We start from the raw sequence: 20356 nt of genomic DNA, 5'->3' as shown, positions 1-20356 counted from the left end.
ATTTAATTTTAATGAGAGCTCAAGAAAATTGAATGAAGAAGCAATAAGCTTTGCACCAAATGGTTGTGGACATCTGGATATCCACATTTAAGAAAATGCAATTGGATATGTACATCACATCGTTTACCCCAAAAAGGTCAGAATTAATCAAACATATCAGAGTAAGAGCTCAGCTATATAAAACTCTTACCTTGGCATAAACCATAATAGCCTTGGAATATCAATGATTTCTTGAATTTTATACAAAACTAAAGTAAATATATACAAAGATATAAATTATATTTAATCAAATATAATAGCCTTTGTAATCATTTGAAGACTATCCAGGAAGTTTAAAAATGAGAGAATGGGAGAAAATGTTTATAAATCATATTAATAGTGGATTAATATTTGATCATTGTATAATTGAAACCCAAGCACAAAATTTGTAAGTCTACAACTGTACCTCATGGTCTCACTAATAAAAATTTTTTAAAAAGTATCATAATTTACAGTAGCATTAAAATAATAAAAAGCATAACATGTTTATAAAGCATATTAATAAGGTATTACTATTATATAATTAAATATTAAATATACCATAATTTCCAATACTGCTAATGATAGATCTTCTCATATACCATGCTGGGTCAACTACATTCTCAAGCAAAGTGTTTGCTTCCCTCCATCATTGTCTCAGCATCCCCTCCTATTTGTCGTCTGCCTTTGGTAAGCTCAGTTCTGTAGACCAGTTTTTAGACATAATTTATGTGAAGAATACTTAAAGTGACCAGTAAAATGTATAGCAAAGAAGTGAAAAATGTTATGAAATCAAACTAGGTGTATCTTCAAAGAAGCTAACAGAAATGGAAAACATGAATGGATAAAAGGGAAATACATGAAAAGATGACTCTACTTTGTTAGTCCTTAGAAAAATTAAAGTTACAAGATTCAACTTCATACCCACTAGAATGATAATGACTCTCAATACAAAAGTGGATTTGATGTAGATATGTCGATATAAAGGTACTTATTATGTGTTGCTATTGGGAATTTAAAGTGGTCCTGGCTCCGTGGAAAGAAACACAGCCGTCCCTAGAAAGTAAACTTATAAATATAAACCTTATAATACAAGACAATTTTAAACATATCCAGGAAGATTTTACATGTATTTTAATTTTATCATTATTTATAATATCCAACGAAAGGAGAAACAAGCAAAATTTCCGGTAACTGATGAATGTGGAGTTGGGATTTATTATAGACCCATACAAAAATATACTTTAGAAGAAAGAAGGAATGTACTTGCCTAAGATTGTGGCTCAGTCACAGTCACTCCTTCAACACATATGTGAGTTTCTGGTTTTGGTTCTCTGGCATCACAAAAATAAATAGAATAAATTAATAAGGAATATACCGATTCATGCTGAAACATGGATGGACCTTGGAAATACTATGCTCAATTTGTTAGTCCTTAGAAAAATTCTAGAAGAATTCTAGAAGAAACTAGAAAAAAGAATATGCTGAGTTATCCCACTGTTTTATGTTACTGATAGGAAAATCATAACAACAGAAAGTAAATTAATTTTTTCCATAGTCTGGTAGATAGTAGACTATGGAATGAATCCTAATAGCCATGATATTTCCATCAGGGATGGATGAAAATGTTTTAAATTAGATATTGGTGATGATTTACAGCTTGTGGATTTACTAAAGAAGAAATTGTGAATTTACTGAAGAAGAAATCCAACACTTTTTCAAAGAAATCCCTATGGATGGCATATAAAAATATGTCAGTCATCTTTTATTTTGGAGATATGCAAACAAAGCAACTAGGTATTATTTCACACCTGTGAGAACTGCTATTCTCCAAGAGGAAACAAACAAGAGCTAGGATGTGGAGAGAAGAAAACCTTTTTATAGCATGCCATAGGTAGAAATGTAAACTGGTGCAGTCATTATGAAAAGCAGTTTAGAGATTCCTTCAAAATATAAAAATAGAAATTCCAGGGGCTGGAGCGATAGCACAGCAGGTAGGGCGTTTGCCTTGCATGCAGCCAACATGGCCGATACAGGTTCGATTCCCAGCATCCCATATGGTCCCCTGAGCACTGCCAGGAGTGATTCCTGAGTGCATGAGCCAGGAGTAACCCCTGAGCATCGCCAGTTGTGACCCAAAAAGCAAAAACAAAAAATAGAAATTCCATAGTATCTAGATAACCCACTTTTGGATGTTGAGAAGTTTGTTTGCTTTTGGTTTTATATCATACCTGGTGGTGCTTAGGACTTACTCCTGGCTCTGTGCTCAGCGGGTCCTTCCTGACTACTCTGGAGACTATGTATGTGTGATGCCAGAGACTGAGATAAAGTCAGCTGATTACGAGGCAAAGCACCTCACCCTCTGTCCTATAAGTCCAGTTCTACAAAGTAATTTTTCTATAAAAGAGACAGACACATGAATTCAAAGAGTTGTATGCCTTTTATTTATTGGAACTGGATATAACCAAAGTGCCTATTAAAGAAAACATGATATGTAGGTACATGTGTACAACCTGCTCAGCTAATAAAAATGAAATTCTTCCATTGGCTGGACTATTTCATAATCACTGTATAATTTCACTCAGAAATAAATAATAAATGATAAGCTTTTACAGGTGTGAAATATTTTGTAATGTCTGGTACTTTCCATACATTTATATGAATATGATCATTTACTTGAATATTCTAATCAATAAGAGCACTAATTTAGTGGAGATAATCAAAGCATTTTATTGGGGTCTTTAAGAGAAACTTGAAAAGCTGATGTCCCTGACTGGCCAAGATCTCTCCAGCCTCACACAAAAAAGAGCAGACCATTAGTCATTTTTTTTAAATTATTTATTTTAACGTAGAGAACAGCCACAACTGTTGATTACAATTCTAGGATTAAAATTGATTAGATAACAAAGTTCCAATATTAAAATCAATAAGTAAGTAAAGTAAAGGCCCTCCCGTTGATCATCGATTTTCTCGAGCGGGCCCAGTAATGCCTCCATTGGAGACTTTGTTGTTACTGTGTCTGGCATATCGAATACGTCACGGGGAGCTTGCCAGGCTCTGCCGTGTGGGCGAGATACTCTCGGTAGCTTGCCGGGCTCTCCGAGAGGGGCGGAGGAATCGAACTCGGGTCGGCCATGTTGGCTGCGTGCAAGGCAAATGCCCTACCGCTGTGCTTAAATATAAAAAATCAATTTGTGTGAAAATTATTCAATTAGATAGAATACCATAGGGGTTCTTAAGACCTTGTCTCGGAATTCAATTAGATAGAATACCATAGGGGTTGTTAAGACCTTGTCTAGGAATTTATTAAGCTGTATGTTGCTAGTAGAGCCACCTGTGTTATTGTTTTTGTTTATTGAAATCCCGTGTAATCCCATCAAGGGCCAAATCTCAGAGACTCTAAAACCCAGCTCCCGGAAGCGTGTGGCTGCGCGACACCTTATTATCTCATTCCTACTTTGGACAACCTGGCAGGCTACCGAATGTAACCTGCCCACACGGCAGAGTCTGGCAAACTCCCCGTGGCGTACCCAATATGCCAAATACCAGTAACAATGATGGGTCTCATTCTCCTAACCCTGAAAGAGCCTTGAATATGACACTTTTTAAAATCTCAGGGCTAGGACGAAGGAGATGTTACTGGGGCCTGCTTGAGGTAATTGAAAATCAACAGAATGGTCATGATGGTGATCGTGATATGTTACTTTCCCATCTAATTTGGTGTGTTCAGACTGGAATTTCAGTATTGAGGAATTAGGAGGTATTGCAATTCCAGAGACTTCATCTATGGTATGGGCCAGTGAGTGGATACGATAGTGTCTGTGGGAGGTGGGCATGGCTGCCGGGACTTTAGGAAGAATGGGTGGTTGGGAGAGGCTCCCACCCCAACTCCAAAAAACACCAATATTCTCAGCCTGGGCCGGAGCGATAGCTTAGGGGGTAGCGGGTTTGCCTTGCATGCGGCTGACCCGGGTTAGATTCCTCCACTCCTCTTGGAGAGCCTGGCAGGCTACCGAGAGTTTTCAGCCCGCACGGCAAAGCCTGGCAAGCTACCCGTGACATATTCAATATGCCAAAAAACAGTAACAACAAGTCTCACAATGGAGACATTACTGGAGACATTGCTCGAGCAAATCCATGAACAATGGGAGGACAGTGACAGTGACAGTGACATTCTCAGCCTGAGCACCAGGTACCTGGAATTATTCACAGTTTAGCTTCTCTGCAAAGAATATTCCTGAAGCTATGGAGTTGAGTCCTTGGCATGGCTGCGGTAGTGGGTAGAACACTCGTCTTGGTATAATATGGTCATTACTTTAAAGACCTTTGGTCATTAGCAAAAGAGGACAACCAACCTAAAATCAATTAGATTGCTAAGTAAAAATGACTTCTATAAATATTTTATTATGAAAGATAATATTTTAGAGGGAAGATCTTGCAATTACTTATAAAATTATACTGTTATCAGTTCAATTAAAAGAATTGCCAAACATGTTTGAGTCTAAGAAAATTAATTCACTAAATTGTTTTTTTTAAGATATAAATTTTAGTGTATGTATTTTTTTAATGTTTTGGAAGCTTTAATTGAGTTTTTAGTGTATATGTAATTTAAATAGATGTATAGTAACGTAAAGTAAAGGCCCTCCCGTTGATCATCGATTTGCTCAAGCGGGCCCAGTAACGTCTCCATTGGAGACTTTGTTATTACTGTGTCTGGCATATCGAATACTCTCGGTAGCTTGCCAGGCTCTCTGAGAGGGGCGGAGGAATCGAACTCGGGTCGGCCATGTTGGCTGCGTGCAAGGCAAACGCCCTACCGCTGTGCTTCGATAGATGTATAAATATATATAATTTGTTATATTATATGTTATACATATAATATGTAATTTAAGTAAATGTATAAATAAATATATTATATTTGTATAATTTAAATAGATGTATAAATAAATATATTTATATATAATATATTTATACTTCTATTTAAATTATAGTGGAAAACTGCTTCAGTTGTATGTGAGAGAAAGTGTTAGTGTCCAGTACTTTTTCATTAATGGTCTGCTCTGCCTAAAAAAGTTACATACAACTTTAAACATAAGACATATGCATCACCAATGAATAAGTATTTTCAAAAATGATTATTCAATCAATACTTCCAAAAGTTCTAAGTGCCTCCAGGACAAAGAAAATTTGGAACAGTTTTTCCTTTTTTTAATTTTATGATGACTTAAATACAGTGAATGACTATTGATAAAATGTGAATTGAACATATCAGGAAAGCCATTCAGTACTGACAATGACTGGCAAAAATACCAAGTGAGGTTATAATATGATGAAAAGTCATAACAAATCTCGTATTCAGTTTCTCACTACTACCCAACCTTCTGCCATGCACTGAGTTTATAATAAAGTATTTCTTTGGTTTTGGACCCTTTTTCTGCCCTTCCCTATTCAAAGAAAAAAATTGGATTTTAACACAGGAAGTAATTTTCCAATGGTAAGGCCCCTTATTGAAATATTTCCAAGTGCTCTGGGAACAAGTCAGAAGTTGGCATCTCAATGAGGGAAATGTTGATACTCTTAGACTGGGAGAACAAATTAATTACATAATGCCTCCTTTGGAGGTACAATGTTGTATTGTTGGTTTTGTTTCTCTAACTGTAGTGGGTTTTAAATATATGAACTAGCTAATCTCTAATTGGATTGAGAACTATAGTTCTCTATGGTTTCCATTCTTTAGAAATAACAAAACTGTTTCTATGACTATGTTAAAAATTCTTGGAAAGAAACCTACTAGTCATTAGTGTATAATTAGCTGATAATCAAATCTTTGGGGTTTACTGCTTAATTTAAAATATTTCTTTACCATTTTGTAATTGTTGTGAATTATAGCATTTTAGCAACCAATTTAGTATAATTTAACAAAATCAGGATTAGAAATGTACATGTACAAAAAGCTACAAAATTTCAAGTAACAAAAACCCTAGAGTAACTCTTTCAGTACTTCTAAAACTTTTTTTTATAAACGTTGAGTTGATTGTGTTAAATTTCCCTTTATTCCAAGGTGCCTGTTCACCTTGGATAATTTGGTGATTGATATACCCGATACTCTTAACATACACTGTTTCATAACAATACATGTGGTTTTCTTCTATTTTCTTCAGAAAGCACTTGCTTCTCAGTTATATTTTGATCCCCCATCTTGACACCACCCACTCTGTATTCTTTACTTCTTTTTTTTGATTGAATCACCATGAGATACAGTTACAAAGCTTTCATGATTGAGTTTCAGTCATACAATGATCGAATACCCATCCCTCCACCAGTGCACATTTTCCACCACTAGTGTCCCCAGTATACCTCCTGCCATCCCCACCCCACCCAACTCCCTGCCTCCATGGCAAACACCTTCCTTCTTATAGTCTCTCTACTTTTGGTCATCATTGTTTGCAATACAGATCCTGAGAGGCCATGAAGTTTGGTCCTTTGTCTTCTTTGCTTCTTAAACCAGTTTTCTTTACATTATAAAACAAATAGAACAGAAAATTCAGAATTACAATAAAATAGCATTTGTCAGCTAGCATAGTAATAATTAGTTCAGGTAACAATCATTAATTGGACCCAGAGATGCCTCCATGGCTTAGAAAGTACCAAGGAGGGGGCTGGAGCGATAGTACAGTGGGTAGGGCATTTTGCTTGCACACGGCCAACCCAGGTTCAATTCCCAGCATCCCATATGGTTCCCTGAGCACCACCAGGAGTAATTCCTCAGTGAAGAACCAGGAGTAACCCCTGTGCGTTGCTGGATGTGACCCCCAAAAGCCAAAAAACAACAAAAAAGGAAGTACTCAGGAAAAATATCAGACTTAAGCTTATTTCTTGGTGGCATGCAAGCCCCAAAGCCATCCTGACTGTCCTGTGATAGGGTTTTCTGTGAGGAAAACCAAATAATCATCCTGCATGTTAAATCCAGGGGTCGATCTTTAACAGGAGGTTGGATAATTATAGAGATTAAAATATTTTCCCACAGCAATAGTCATTGTAAAGGAGAGAAAGCTGACAGCACCTTGTGGTGGCCGAAATCCTTTTTATCCTTTTTCAGTTTATTTTTTTCTTTATTTACATAGAGTGTTAGATCAGTTCTTTCTTGTCATAGGTGGGAGCATTAATCTATTTGATGGGCCACACTTTAATTCTTTCATTCATCCAGAACATTCAGTTTCTGGCCTGAGGCCTTGTAACTGTTATTAACCAATAACTCTCTAGCTGGTACTCTCCAGTCCTGCTCTGGAATGGCACAAGTTTGTGCTTTTAGAGAATTGAAGACGATTACTTGTCTTAAACCATTGTGGCTAACAACTAGGGCCACACATCTTAAACAAACACACACAAAAAAAACACTGTCCTCCCGTTGTTCATCGATTTGCTCGAGTGGGCCCAGTAATGTCTGCATTGTGAGACTTACTGTTACTGTGTTTGGCAGATTGAATACGTCACAGGTAGCTTGCCAGGCTTTGCCGTGCAGGTGAGATACTCTCAATAGCTTGCCAGGCTCTCCGAGAGGGGCAAAGGAATCGAACCTGGCTCGGCCGGGCTGGCTGCGAGCAAGGCTGTGCTGTCACTCCAGCCCAAAAAATATGGAATGCTTCATGAATTTGCGTGTCATCCTTGCGCTGGAGCCATGCTAATCTTCTCTGTATCGTTCCAATTTTAGTATATGTGTTGCCTATGCGAGCACACATCACTTCTCGCCTTTTGGCTAAGATCAAGTGTGCCACATCTGAAACATCACTGAGAAACACTTTCTAACTTTTAGGAGAGAGTTCAGAATGCTTACAACTTTCATCATAACTTCGAAATGTTAACATTTTACCTTTATTCTTCTCTCTAATAAAGGTAAAGGTAAAGGCCCTCCCATTGTTCATCGATTTGCTCCAGCGGGCCCAGTAACGTCTCCATTGGAGACTTTGTTGTTACTGTGTTTGGCATATCAAATACGTCACAGGTAGCTTGCCAGGCTCTGCCGTGCGGGCAAGATACTCTCGGTAGATTGCTGGGCTCTCCGAGAGGGGCGGAGGAATCGAACTCGGGTCGGCCATGTTGGCTGCGTGCAAGGCAAAAGCCCTACCGCTGTGCTATCGCTCCAGCCCACTGGTTTTTTTCCTCTTCTGAAACTATTTGGGAAATAGTTGCATACTTAATGTTCGTTGCCCTGATCCAGTTATTCTAAATACCACATAAAAGTGGTAACAGAGGATGCAAATATTTTAAGAACCACCCCCACTCCCCACACACACACACAAACACAACACACAACAGTAAGAGAACTGGAGGATTAAATACATATTCTGAAAATGATAATCTCTTATTGGTTGTATTAGAAATATTTTGCAGGATCATTTTGGGCTTACAGAGTTTGAGATGATGAAGTGTTTCATACTCCTTTTTCTGGATCGGAGAAGACTTTAAAATGGTGATAGTGCTTTAGAAGTAGTATATTTCTAATATGCTAATGGAGAAATCTGCTCAACATGTACGAGTCCCTGAGTTTAATTTGCCCATTCCCAGGACTGCCTGAGCTCTCCAGCATGTACCCTTGTGGTCACAAACAGCACCAGGCCTGAGTAGCACTGCCACAGAGTCTAACTTTGACACACATTGCTGAGTATGGCTGTGAGGTGCACTGGCATGTCAAGCTTTTCTCAGTGTGGACACTATGAAGAGAAATATCAGCACACGAAGCTCTTCAAAGTAATTTCTTACTGACATGCTAGTACACTGATAAATCAGTTCTAGGTAGTATGACTATAATATTACTTATAAATATGAGAAATGTTATCTATAAATGGATACTTACCTGTAAATCTATATATAACCTATGAATGAATTTCTTTCCAAGAAGCACAAATTTAACACAAATACTGATTAGAATCAGTAGTAATATAGAAAACATCAGTACCATATAGAACCAACAAACACTGTCCTCCTGTTGTTCATCAATTTGCTCGAGCGGGTCCAGTAACATCTCCGTTTTTTGATACTGGTTGTTACTTTGTTTGGTATATTGAATACGTCATGGGTAGCTTGCCAGGCTTTGCCGTGGGGGCAAGATACTCTTGGTAGCTTGCCAGGCTCTCCGAGAGGGGCAAAAGAAGGAATCAAACCCGGCTCGGCCTGGCTGGCTGCACGCAAGGCAAATGCCCTACTGCTGTGCTATCACTCCAGCCTATATAGAAATTGGATTAAATTGAATATTTGTTATATTAGTATGCTACAGATTCCCTTAAAGAAGAAAAGAATATTTATATTCACTTCAGTTAGAATTTGTGATGGCTTCGTTCCACTCCACTTACTCTTAGTATCAGAATTTGCTTATCTAGGACAACTGCTATGGAGGAGAGAGCACTGTAGCACTGTCCTCCAGTTGTTCATCGATTTGCTCAAGCGGGTACCAGTAATGTCTCACAATGAATTGTGAGATATGTTGTTACTGTTTTTTGGCTTATTGAATACATCACAGGTAGCTTGCCAGGCTTTTCCATGAGGGCGAGATACTCTGGCAAACTTGTTGGATTCTCCTGAAAGGGGCGGAGGAATCAATCTGGGTCAGCTGCATGCAAGGCAAAGACCCTACCTGCTATCACTCCAGCCCATGGGAGAGAGAGAGAGAGGCTATAAAATTTGTGATTACCACATGCTAGGATACTGGTAATGCAATGACTTTATGAAATCTATTTCTTCTTATCACTTAAGTGGCCCTCACTCAATGAGATGGCAGCATTTGAAAGTATAAAACTGGTTAACACATGAAGAAAATTTTCTGAAGAAAATTCTCCAGTGTCAAGTGTTGCCAAGATACATTTATTACTTAATTTTAATGACCTTGGAGGAGCAGTGATATTTATTTTTAAAATTAATTAATTTTATTGATTCGTCTTTGGACCACTCCTGGCAGTGCTCAAAGGATCCTATGAAGTGCCAAGCATTGAACCTGGTTTGGTCACATGCAGGGAATCATATGAACTATCATCCTGTATTATCTCTCAAGCTCAGGAGTGTTATTTAATTGAAAGCGTTCTTATTTACCTCAGTTTATTTCATAAAACTGAACTGCTGCTTTATCCTGAATGCATTATAAGCTGTGTATCAAGTACTTGGGCACATATTATGCCTGTGATTAAAATGTCATCAGCTGACAACCAAGAATAATACAAATGTCATAGTGTGGGGCTGGGGTGTCTACACTGGATCTCACTTATTTATCATACCAATACTTACCTGTCATGTTAAAATAAAATGCTCACATTCAACTATACTTTTGTTTGCCTAGAAAAAAGGAAGACACAAAAAGCACTTCATTGTGATTTTCTATTTTTTAAAAATATTTCTATTGAAGTAGTATTGCATTTAACATTAGATGTTTCAGGTGTTTTTCATTATGAATCAACCATTTTATGTACTTTGTTAAACTCATCACTAAAAGTCTAGTTCTTCATCATACCATTAAATCCTTTTACCAAGTTTACCCGTTTCCTTTTCTTTTACCTTTCTCAACCAACTATTTGGTCTCATAGTGTAAATTTTTGATTTTGTTTTATTCGGTTCATTCACAAATAGAATCGGATAGTGTTTTTAATTTGTACTAATCCAAAATAAAAGTATTAAATTCTTCATATAGCAGACATAGTTTGGGATAATCATATGTTCACACAAAAGATACAACCTATTATTAACCTGTTTTAGTAATGTTTTAAAATATAATAAAAATTAAAGTGTCTATTGGGCTTGGTTTTATTGATTCCAACAATTTCTTTTTAAATTTGCAGTTGGCAATCAGTGGATAAATTATATATCATTCTGTGGTCTTAGAACACACTCTGAGCTTGAAGGAAACCTAGTCACTGAGCTTATCTATGTCCACAGCAAGTTGCTAATTGCTGATGACAACACAGTTATTATTGGTAAGTACATGATCTATAATGTTCTATAACATGTTCTATAAAATGTTCTTGCTAGTTGACTTTGTGCAAAAATCTTTTCTACTCTTCCCAAGCTCCCTTTGCATTGAGAAGCACAGTAAAATAATAATTGAACATTTCTGGGACAGTCTGTTTTCACGTATAACCGTTATAATTCCTATTTTCACCTATGAAGAAATAGAGATGTAAAGCTATTAAGTGGCTTCTATGCAAATTATAGTAGCCCAGTGATTTAGCTGTACAGTAATCTGCATTGTTCTCATAATTTCTTTTGTTATATCCTCATTTAAATTTTTCATTCAAGTACTAGGTTTGGGGAATTGGAAGAGGGGAGAAGGGTGTGATAAGGAATATGAGGTAATTTGCATGTGTTTACATCCAATCTATAACTCTTAAATTATGCAAGAGTCAAAATGGGACGGGTACAGCCAGAGTGATAGTACAGCTGATGGGCCAACTTGTCTTGCCTGTGGCTAACCTGGGTTAGATCTTAAGCATCCCATGTGGTCTCCTGGACACCTCTAGGAGCGATCCCTGAGCATAGGGCCATGAGTAAGCCTTGAGCACTGCCAGGTATAGCCCCCAAAACAAAACAAACAAAAATACGAAGGATGCTACAGTATTACTGCTTCAATACTTATTTCCTATCCTTCACCGCCCTTGAAGTTTGGATGTTATTAATCAGAATGCAAAGCAGACTCTGTGTGTGATGTTAAATAGAAATTACAAAGTAATCATATGACATATGACATAGCCCTAGATTACCATGTGCCATTTTTTAAATCAAGGACACACAGTAGATTTTCCACAGTTCTCTACCCATTGATGTATTTAATGGAGTTGCTAATTTTACGTTCTGCCCAGATTAGGTCAATTTGAACAGAGGAGTGTTGTTTATACACTTGGAAAATGTTTTAATACACATGGAAACTTTTATTTTTCTACTGTTAAAAAGTTTTGTCTTTTAATACTGTTATATATACTAGAATTCCAGGTTCTGAGAGGAATAGACTGTTAATAAACAGCCACATAAATGAATCAACCAGGGTGGGAGCGGCTCCTACAGTATGTCTACTACTAAGAATTTCAATGGTCCCTTTTAAGTAAAATGTAGCTTCTCAGCTATAATAAGATACTTCTCGGGTCTGTAAGTACATAAAAGTCACAGAATATTTTCACATGTTTTTTGGCAGTAAATACGCTTATCCCATTTTTATCCTCTGCTGGAAAAGGATCTAAAAAATTCTCATATAGAGGAGCAATGATACTGCCTAATCTGGAGCACTGGAGCATGATTTGAAAAGCATGAAAACTATTCTGAAGGCAGAAAATGTGTAGACGACCATGTCATCATAGACATGAAGACACACATACAAACACACACATGCTCGCATAGACACACACACATCCAATTACTGTGCTTTTAAGAAATATATTTTGTTTCTTCAACTCTTACTCTCTAATCTCTCTTTAGAAGATTATTTCCTCTCTTACATTTCCCACTAAACATGGTTCTCTTATTTCCCCCAAGGCTTCCCTGGCCTTGCTCTTCATAAGCCAATCTCAGAATATTATATTATTAAATTTGGCAATGACAATAAAAAGGGGAAATATTGGTATTTGCTGAAATGGAAAGGGAAACAAAACTAAATAAAATTCACATATCTTCAGCAAGGTATCAGAACTCTTAAAATAAAATGGGAAGAGTAAATATTCTCCTTTGAAAGATGTTTTTGACTTTAGGACATTTTTTTACAACTTAGAAATACAAAACTGTTTTCAGTGTCAAGCCAACAGTTAAAAAGATTTGTAAAATTTTTTTCATCGGATGCATCCATCGACAACCTGATGGTACAAGCACGAAAGACCAAGTACGACATCATTGGTATGACCGAGATGAGAAGACATCAATCACATCACGCCATTTTCGACACTGGAGAACTGTTCCTTGGAACATGCGACAGAAGAGGCATCAGTGATATCAGTGTCCTCGTCAACATGAACTTGGCCATGAGCATTGATTCATTCAAATGCTTAACAACCCGAATTGGACAATTACACTTGAATATATGTGACTCATTGCTGGCAGTTTTATATTCGTTGTCTATGCACCAACATCCAATTAGGATGGAGGAGAAATTGAGAAGTTCTACATGGAACTGGAGAAGTTCTATAAAGAAGTCCACACCTTCTACAAGATCATTGTTGGTGATTTTAATGCCAAGATAGGACCGAGAAGATCAGCCAAAGATCTCCACATCAGGACCCATGGCCTAGAATGGAACGAACAGGGTAAAAGACTGTCTGAGTTCATCATGTCAACCAAGACCATCCATGGTAACTCACAGTTCCAGAAGGCCAAATCTAAACGTTGGACATGGGAGTCTTCCGGTGGACTCAGCCGGTTGCACAATGAAATGGACCACAATATATTCAATCAATGGTTTTGCCTGACCAATGTCGCTGTTGTCCCAAAATTCCAAATGGGATTGGAACACCGTCTTTTTTATGCAAAATTCTACTTCATGGAGAGGGAAGAAAAGTTTAAGAAGAGAACTCGCAGAACGACCACCAACTGGGAGCTCTTTGGCACTATTGCAGCAACATGGGAAGATGCCGTCATTGACAACATTGACAAGGAATACTGATAGACTGGTTCAGCACCTCCATGATTGTGCGAGGAGCACCGAGAGAGAGAGATAGCAACAAAAAAGATACCTCTCTTTGAAAACTCTTGAGCTCATTCGCCAACGTGGCTTGGCGCATGCCTCAAGAAACCACAAGCAAAGGTCCAAGCTCGCAAAGCAGTGCAGAGAAGCGATAAAGGAAGACCTCATAGAGAGAAGAGCAGCAGTGCTGGCAAATGTGGCAGAAGCTGGTAAAAGCATTCCAACGGCCACCTGTCCTTCTCCAAGTACAAGACCAAGATGACTGCCCTCCGACATCCTGATGGATCTATCACATCTTCCAGAAGGGCAATGGAGAAGAATATCCATGACTTCTACTCAGATCTCTTCGATAGCCACGTCCACCTGCCCACATACCAAATTCGGCAGAATGGATATGTTCCCAACATTCTCCCTTCCAAAATCCGACACACCATTTTGTTGGTAAAGAAGCAAACAGCACCAGCCCAGGCAAGGTTAGACCCAAACACCTGAAGAACCTGCCATCAGTACTCATCAATACACTGGCTCGGCTCTTCAACACTACCTGACTGAATGCAAGGTTCCATCTGAAGGGAAAACCAGCAGGACTGTACAAAAAGGAAGACATTTATGACATTGGCAACTATCACCTGGTCTGCCTGTTGTCTGTCATCTACAAGCTGTTCACTTGAGTCATCCTGAATAGGATTGGCAGAACACTAGAAGAAAGACAACCATGGGAGCAAGTCAGGTTCTGAAAAGGATTCAGCACGATTGACCATATCCACATGATAACCAAGCTCATTGAAGTTTCTTGGGAGTTCAAGATGCCGCTCTGTCTGACATTCATTGATTTAAAGAAGGCCTTTGATTCTGTGGAGATGGAAGCAGTCATCGAGTCACCCTAGCCAAACAGGGTATTCAAACTCAATACATCAGGATCCTTTGTGAGCTGTATTACAGATTCACCACCAGAATCTCACCATTCTACAAGGAAGTGATCATCCATGTCAAGAGAGGGGGTGAGCAGGGTGATACCATTTCACCGAAACTCTTCAGTGCCACCCTGGAGAACATCATGTGATGACTGGAATGGGAAGGAATGGGAGTGAAGATAGACGGTCGGCAACTACACCACCTCCACTTTACTGATGACATCATTCTAATAACACCAAACATTAGCCAAGCAGCACAAATGCTGTCTGACTTCGACCATGAGTGTGAAAAGGTTGGACTACAGCTGAATCTCATGAAGACAATGTTTATGAGAAATGGTCTTGTTCCTGACATTCCATTCACTCTCAATGGAACAGACATCTCCGAATACAACAGTCATATGTACCTAGGTCGAGAAGTCAACATGACGGATGACCTGGCACCTGAGTTGAGCAGGAAGAAGAGAGCAGCTTGGAATGTCTTCAAGAGTGTCTAAGAGGACAAAGAACCTTCAGCTCCAGGCACATCTCTTCAATTCCACTGTTCTTCGTGCATTAACATACACCTCAGAGACCTGTGCCCTACAAAAACAGGGTGAGAGCACTATTGGGGCCCCCCAAAGAGGAATCGAAAGAGCTATACTTGGAGTATCACACTACACTCAAGTGAGAGAAAGAATCTGGAGTTCTAACCTCCATTGACGATCAAGAATCAGGGACACTGTCTTGTTTGCCAAGGCATCAAAAATTCGATGGGCTGGACACATAATGGGATTTGGAGATGACTACTGGACTAGAACCACTACTGACTGAATTCCACACAATGTCAAAAGATTGCAGCCGCCCACCTACGAGATGGTCAGATTTTTTCATCAAGACCCTAAATGATCAGTTTGAGGCTCTTCGTGTTCCTAGAAGGAGCAGATGCCACTGGGCTACACTAGCACGTGACACGGATGAATGGAGACGTTACTGGTGCCCACTCGATAAACCAATGAGGAACTGGATGTCAAGTGATCAAATGATTTATTTTCTGGAAAAATCTCTGAACTCGGGGCTGTCCACCCTCCTTGAGCACCTTCCTGTTTGTCCCCAAGGCCACAGCCAGTTTTCTGCCTCTCCCAGGTACCCGCAGGGGCGTGGCCACTGAAGAAGTGGGCGTGGCCTCTGCAGAAGTGGGCGTGCCCCTTTGAGGTCTGTGACCTCAGTTATTTTATCAATACCCAGCAATCTGGTGTCACATATCAGTCACCGTAACATCATAACAATATGAAGAAATGGTGCACATCCCCACCATGAGAGTCCAGAAGCCTCAAGAGGCGTTATTCACAAATGTGAGCTCTCCAATAAAGAATTCAGAGATGAACTATTGAAGATGTTCAATGAACTCAAAGAAACAGATATCCAGTAAATTAAAGGAGGACATGAAAGAAATAATGGATTGGACAATCGAGAAATTACAGGAAAAAATGAGAGCAGAAATTGAAAAGCTACACACAAGTGCCACAAATAGAGGATTCAGTGGATGAAATAAAAAACTCAGTGTGTGCCCTCAAAGTAGAATGGCCACAGCTGAAGATAGAATCAGTGAGCTGGAAGATGAGCTGTAGGAAACCTACAGGCAACAACAAACAATGGGAAGAGACCGCAAATAACTCTAGAGCGAATCAGAATCCTAAGAGATGATTTCAAGAGGAACAACCTTAGAATCATTGGAGTACCAGAAGTTCAGGAAAGCAATCCCAATAAAAGTGCCACAGAAGTCGTTGCTGAAAAGTTCCCAGAGCTGGAGAATGCAGGCATACAGATTCAAGAAGTCCAAAGGGTGGCAGCTAAAAGAGACCCTAACAAAAACACTCCAAGACTTATCATAGTTAGAATGATGGATGCCATAGATATAGACACAATACTGCAAGCAGCAAGGTCAAAGAAGGAAATCACATACAATGGAGCACCCCTTAGATTTCACAGCAGACCTGTCAGAGGAAACCCTCCAAACCCGAAGGCAATGGTGGGATATAGTGAAAGAACTCAGTGAAATGAATGCTTCACAAAGAATACTTTATCCGGCTAAACTCTCACTCAAACACAAAGGAATAGTACACTATTTTGCGGATAAACAACAGCTCAGGAACTTGATAGACTCAAAAGCAAACCTAAAAGAAGGGCTAAAGGGGCTACTGTAAGACAAGACAATCCCCTACAAGCACAGCAAACACTTATAGAAAGCTGACACCGTGACAGTAATCTCTCTGAACGTCAATGGTCTAAATTCAGCAATTAAGAGACACAGAGTGGCAAAATGGATTCAGAGACAGAACTCAACATTCTGCTGCCTACAAAAAACACATTTGAACAGTCAGAACAAACACAGACTCAAAGTCAAAGGATGAAAAACAATGCTTCAAGCAAACAGTTTCTCAAAAAAAAAAAAGCTGGGGTGGTCTTACTCATATCGGAAAAAATAGATTTCAGGTTGTAAAAGATTAGAAGGAACAGTGAAAACCATTTTTATTAATCAAGGGATATGTAGAGCAGGAAGAAATCACACTCCTAAATGTATATGCACCCAATGAGGGACCAGGCAAATACCTACAACAACTGCTAACAGACCTTAAGAAGGACATTGTGAGCAACACAGTAATAATTGGAGACTTCAACACCGCCTTCTCACCTTTGGATAGATCAAGAAGATTAAAACTCAGCAAGGAAATAATGGCTCTGAAGGAAGAAATAGAAGAGAAAGGACTATTAGATCTATAAAGGACTTTATATCCCCCCCCCCAAAAAAAAGACTACACATTCTTTTCCAGTGTACATGGAACATTTTCCAGAATAGACCATGTACTGGGCCACAAAGCATACCTCAACAGAATCAGAAAGATAGACATTCTATCAACTATCTTTTCAGACCACAATGAACTGATGATAGATGTTAATCATGCACAGACGCAGAAAACCAAATCATACACCTGGAAATTAAATAAATCAATGTTGAACAATGAGTGGGTCAGGAAGGAAGTCAAGGACAAAATCAAAAGATACCTGGAAACAAATGAGAATGAAGACACCAGCTACCAGAACCTGTGGGACACAGCTAAAGCCGTGTTAAAGGAGAAATTTATAGCTCTGCAAGATTCCTCAGGAAGGAAGAAAGGGCCCACATAAGTAACTTGACTTCACAGTTAAAGATCTTAGAAAAGGACCAACAAAAGGAGCCCAAACCAGGTAGGAAAGAGATCATAAAACTTAGAGCAGAAATCAATAAGATGGAACCCCAAAAAACAATCCAAAAGATCAGTGAAACCAAGAGCTGGTTCTTCGAGAAAATAAACAAGATAAACCACTAGCAACACTCACAAAGAAAGAGAAAGAGAACCCTAATAAACGAAATCAGAAATAAGAAGGGGGATATCAAAACAGAAACCATGAAATTCAAAACACCATCAGAGACTGCTTTGAAAGTTTGTATGCCGCAAAACAAAAGAACGTAGAAGAAATGGATAAATTCCTGGATTCCTATAATCTCCCAAGGCTGAATCAAGAAGATCTAGAATATCTGAATAGACCTATTAGTATCAAGGAAATTGAAACTGTAATCAAAAGTCTTCCCAAAAACAAAAGCCCAGGTCCAGATGGATTCACTAGAGAATTTTTCCAAACATTTAAAGAGGATCTATTGCCAGTTCATCTCAAACTTTTCCAGGAAATTGAAGAAACAGAAATTCTCCCAAACAGTTTATATGGAGCTCATATCTCTCTAATACCAAAAAGAAACAAAGACACCACAAGAGAAGAAAACTACAGGCCAATGTCCCTGATGAACATGGATGCGAAGATCTCAACAAAATACTAGCAAATAGAATTCAACAACCCGATCATTGTATAACTGAAATCCAAGCAGGAGTGTTTGTACAACTGTACCTCATGGTGTTTCATAGAAAGAAAGAAAGAAAGAAAGAAAGAAAGAAAGAAAGAAAGAAAGAAAGAAAGAAAGAAAGAAAGAAAGAAAGAAAGAGAGAGAGGGAGAGAGAGAGGGAGGGAGGGAGGGAGGGAGGGAGGCAGGGACGGAGGGAGGGAGAGAAGGAAGGAAGGAAGAAGGAAGGAAGGAAGGAAGGAAGGAAGGAAGGAAGGAAGGAAGGAAGGAAGGAAGGAAGAAGTCTCTGAACTCTCAAATGTTACACTGTATTTGAGTTGGCATTAATTGGTGAAATTTTCACATGATCTTTATCCACTCTCTTGAAGCAAAGTCTGGTCTGGGAACCTTGGAGGTTTACTTTGGTCTTCCAAGGCTGTGGGACACAGCCTTCTTCTGCTTCCCCTGACAAAGCAGATTACCCCAGGAGAAAAACCTAAAGGCACTTTTCTTTCTCAGTGAATACTCTAAAATGAAACCGGTTTGCTGGTGCTGCTCATTAGAATTGGGTCTACTTAAGTTTATGACCTAGAGAAAAACATTTTAAATTCGCAGAGAGGAATTTGAGAGGTTAGTTTGAGAATATTTTACCAGTGTTATACAAGTATTTAAAGGCCAGAAATAAATTAGCCTGTGATTAAATATCTTAGTCTGGCAAATATATCCCAGGATTATTTAATAATTGACATTAAAAATTGCTAATTGTTTATCCTGACTTTTTTTTTTCCTCACAAGAAAAGATCAGTTTCTCACACTAAAGATCCATTTTGTGCAGTGTATAAAATCTTTAAGGGGTGGCCAGGGAGAGGCCCCAATGGCTCTTTCCCTCCCTAGCTGCCAGGGTTCGGAGTGAGCCCCAGACTGCTCACCCAGCCAGGGCGGCCCGGGCCATGGGGCAGATGGTGGAGGAAACAAGGGTCAACCGGCTGATTGATCAGATGCCATTTATTCCATTCACTCCCCGAACCTACCCCAGTCTCTCTGAGCCTCCCATTCTAGTCTCCACAGCTCCTCATCCCCGTCTCCTTTTTTCTCTCCCGCTCATCTCTCCATGCTGCATCTCACAGCCTGGGCTCACTCGCTTTCTCTCTGTCTCTGTCTCTGTCTCTGTCTCTGTCTCTCTCTCTCTCTCTCTCTCTCTCTCTCTCTCTCTCTCTCTCTCTCTCCAGCTCTCTTCTCTCTCCAGTTCCCTGCACTCTGGCCTGACACTGCACCCAGTCAGGTAGCAAAGTAACATAAGAAAGCCCTTCCAGAGGGCCCACCAAGTTCAAAGGGAACACCACCCTAAAAGGTATTCCAAAGCTCTTCCTGACTGCCCAAGGGCAAAATACCTCCTAAGATGATTTTCTCCTTTCCTTAGTCCAGTAACTCTATCAACATCTCAGTACTAGTTATTTTTGTATGGACACAGTAAGAGATAACATTGAGGCTTGTGGGGCAGCTCTCCTAGGAACATGTTGCCACAGACTCAGACCGCAACACTCAGGCCAGATTAATCATTCCTAACCCTAGCAGGGTCCGAATCTAATTATTACTTTTTGGATAATGATTACATTTGTCCATGACCAAGCTCTTAATTTATAGTTAAGCATTATGGCACTTTGGCCAGGCCCATCTCGATGCCAGGGTAGCACATAGCTTATCGCTTGCCCTGGTTCCATTCAGTCCCTCTTCAGGATCCTGCTTTTGGGGGTGCTAGCATGTAAGGGCAGCTGAAGCTTAGGTGAGAGAACAGATGCCCAGGAGGAAAATATCACTGAGAGTCACATTACAGAAGCATAGCATATACTGTCTTCTTGTGTCCATACAAAAAGGACATTGCTCTGAGTAAACTGTGCAAAGGACTTAGGGAGAAGAGAAAAA

General features: G+C 39.3%; 1 protein-coding gene and 1 non-coding gene across 3 annotated transcripts in view; one reads left to right on the top strand and one right to left on the bottom strand.

Annotated features, from left to right (window-relative positions):
- Nucleotides 1-20356, top strand: part of PLD1 (phospholipase D1) — a 226047-nt gene that overhangs the window by 182640 nt on the left and 23051 nt on the right. For both annotated transcript variants that reach the window (XM_056110701.1, XM_056110700.1), the window contains one exon: nt 10842-10976. In XM_056110701.1, the coding sequence (XP_055966676.1) occupies nt 10842-10976 (135 nt within the window). The remainder of the gene's footprint in view (nt 1-10841; nt 10977-20356) is intronic.
- LOC130020228 (U6 spliceosomal RNA) lies at nt 7647-7753 on the bottom strand. Its single transcript, XR_008791983.1, has one exon. It is a non-coding gene; the product is annotated as a U6 spliceosomal RNA (small nuclear RNA).

Source organism: Sorex fumeus, unplaced genomic scaffold, assembly GCF_029834395.1.
Source record: "Sorex fumeus unplaced genomic scaffold, SorFum_2.1 ptg000010l, whole genome shotgun sequence".
Taxonomy (NCBI): Eukaryota; Metazoa; Chordata; class Mammalia; order Eulipotyphla; family Soricidae; genus Sorex; species Sorex fumeus.
Note: the sequence above shows the minus strand (reverse complement) of the source record. Positions and strands in the feature narration are given on the sequence as shown.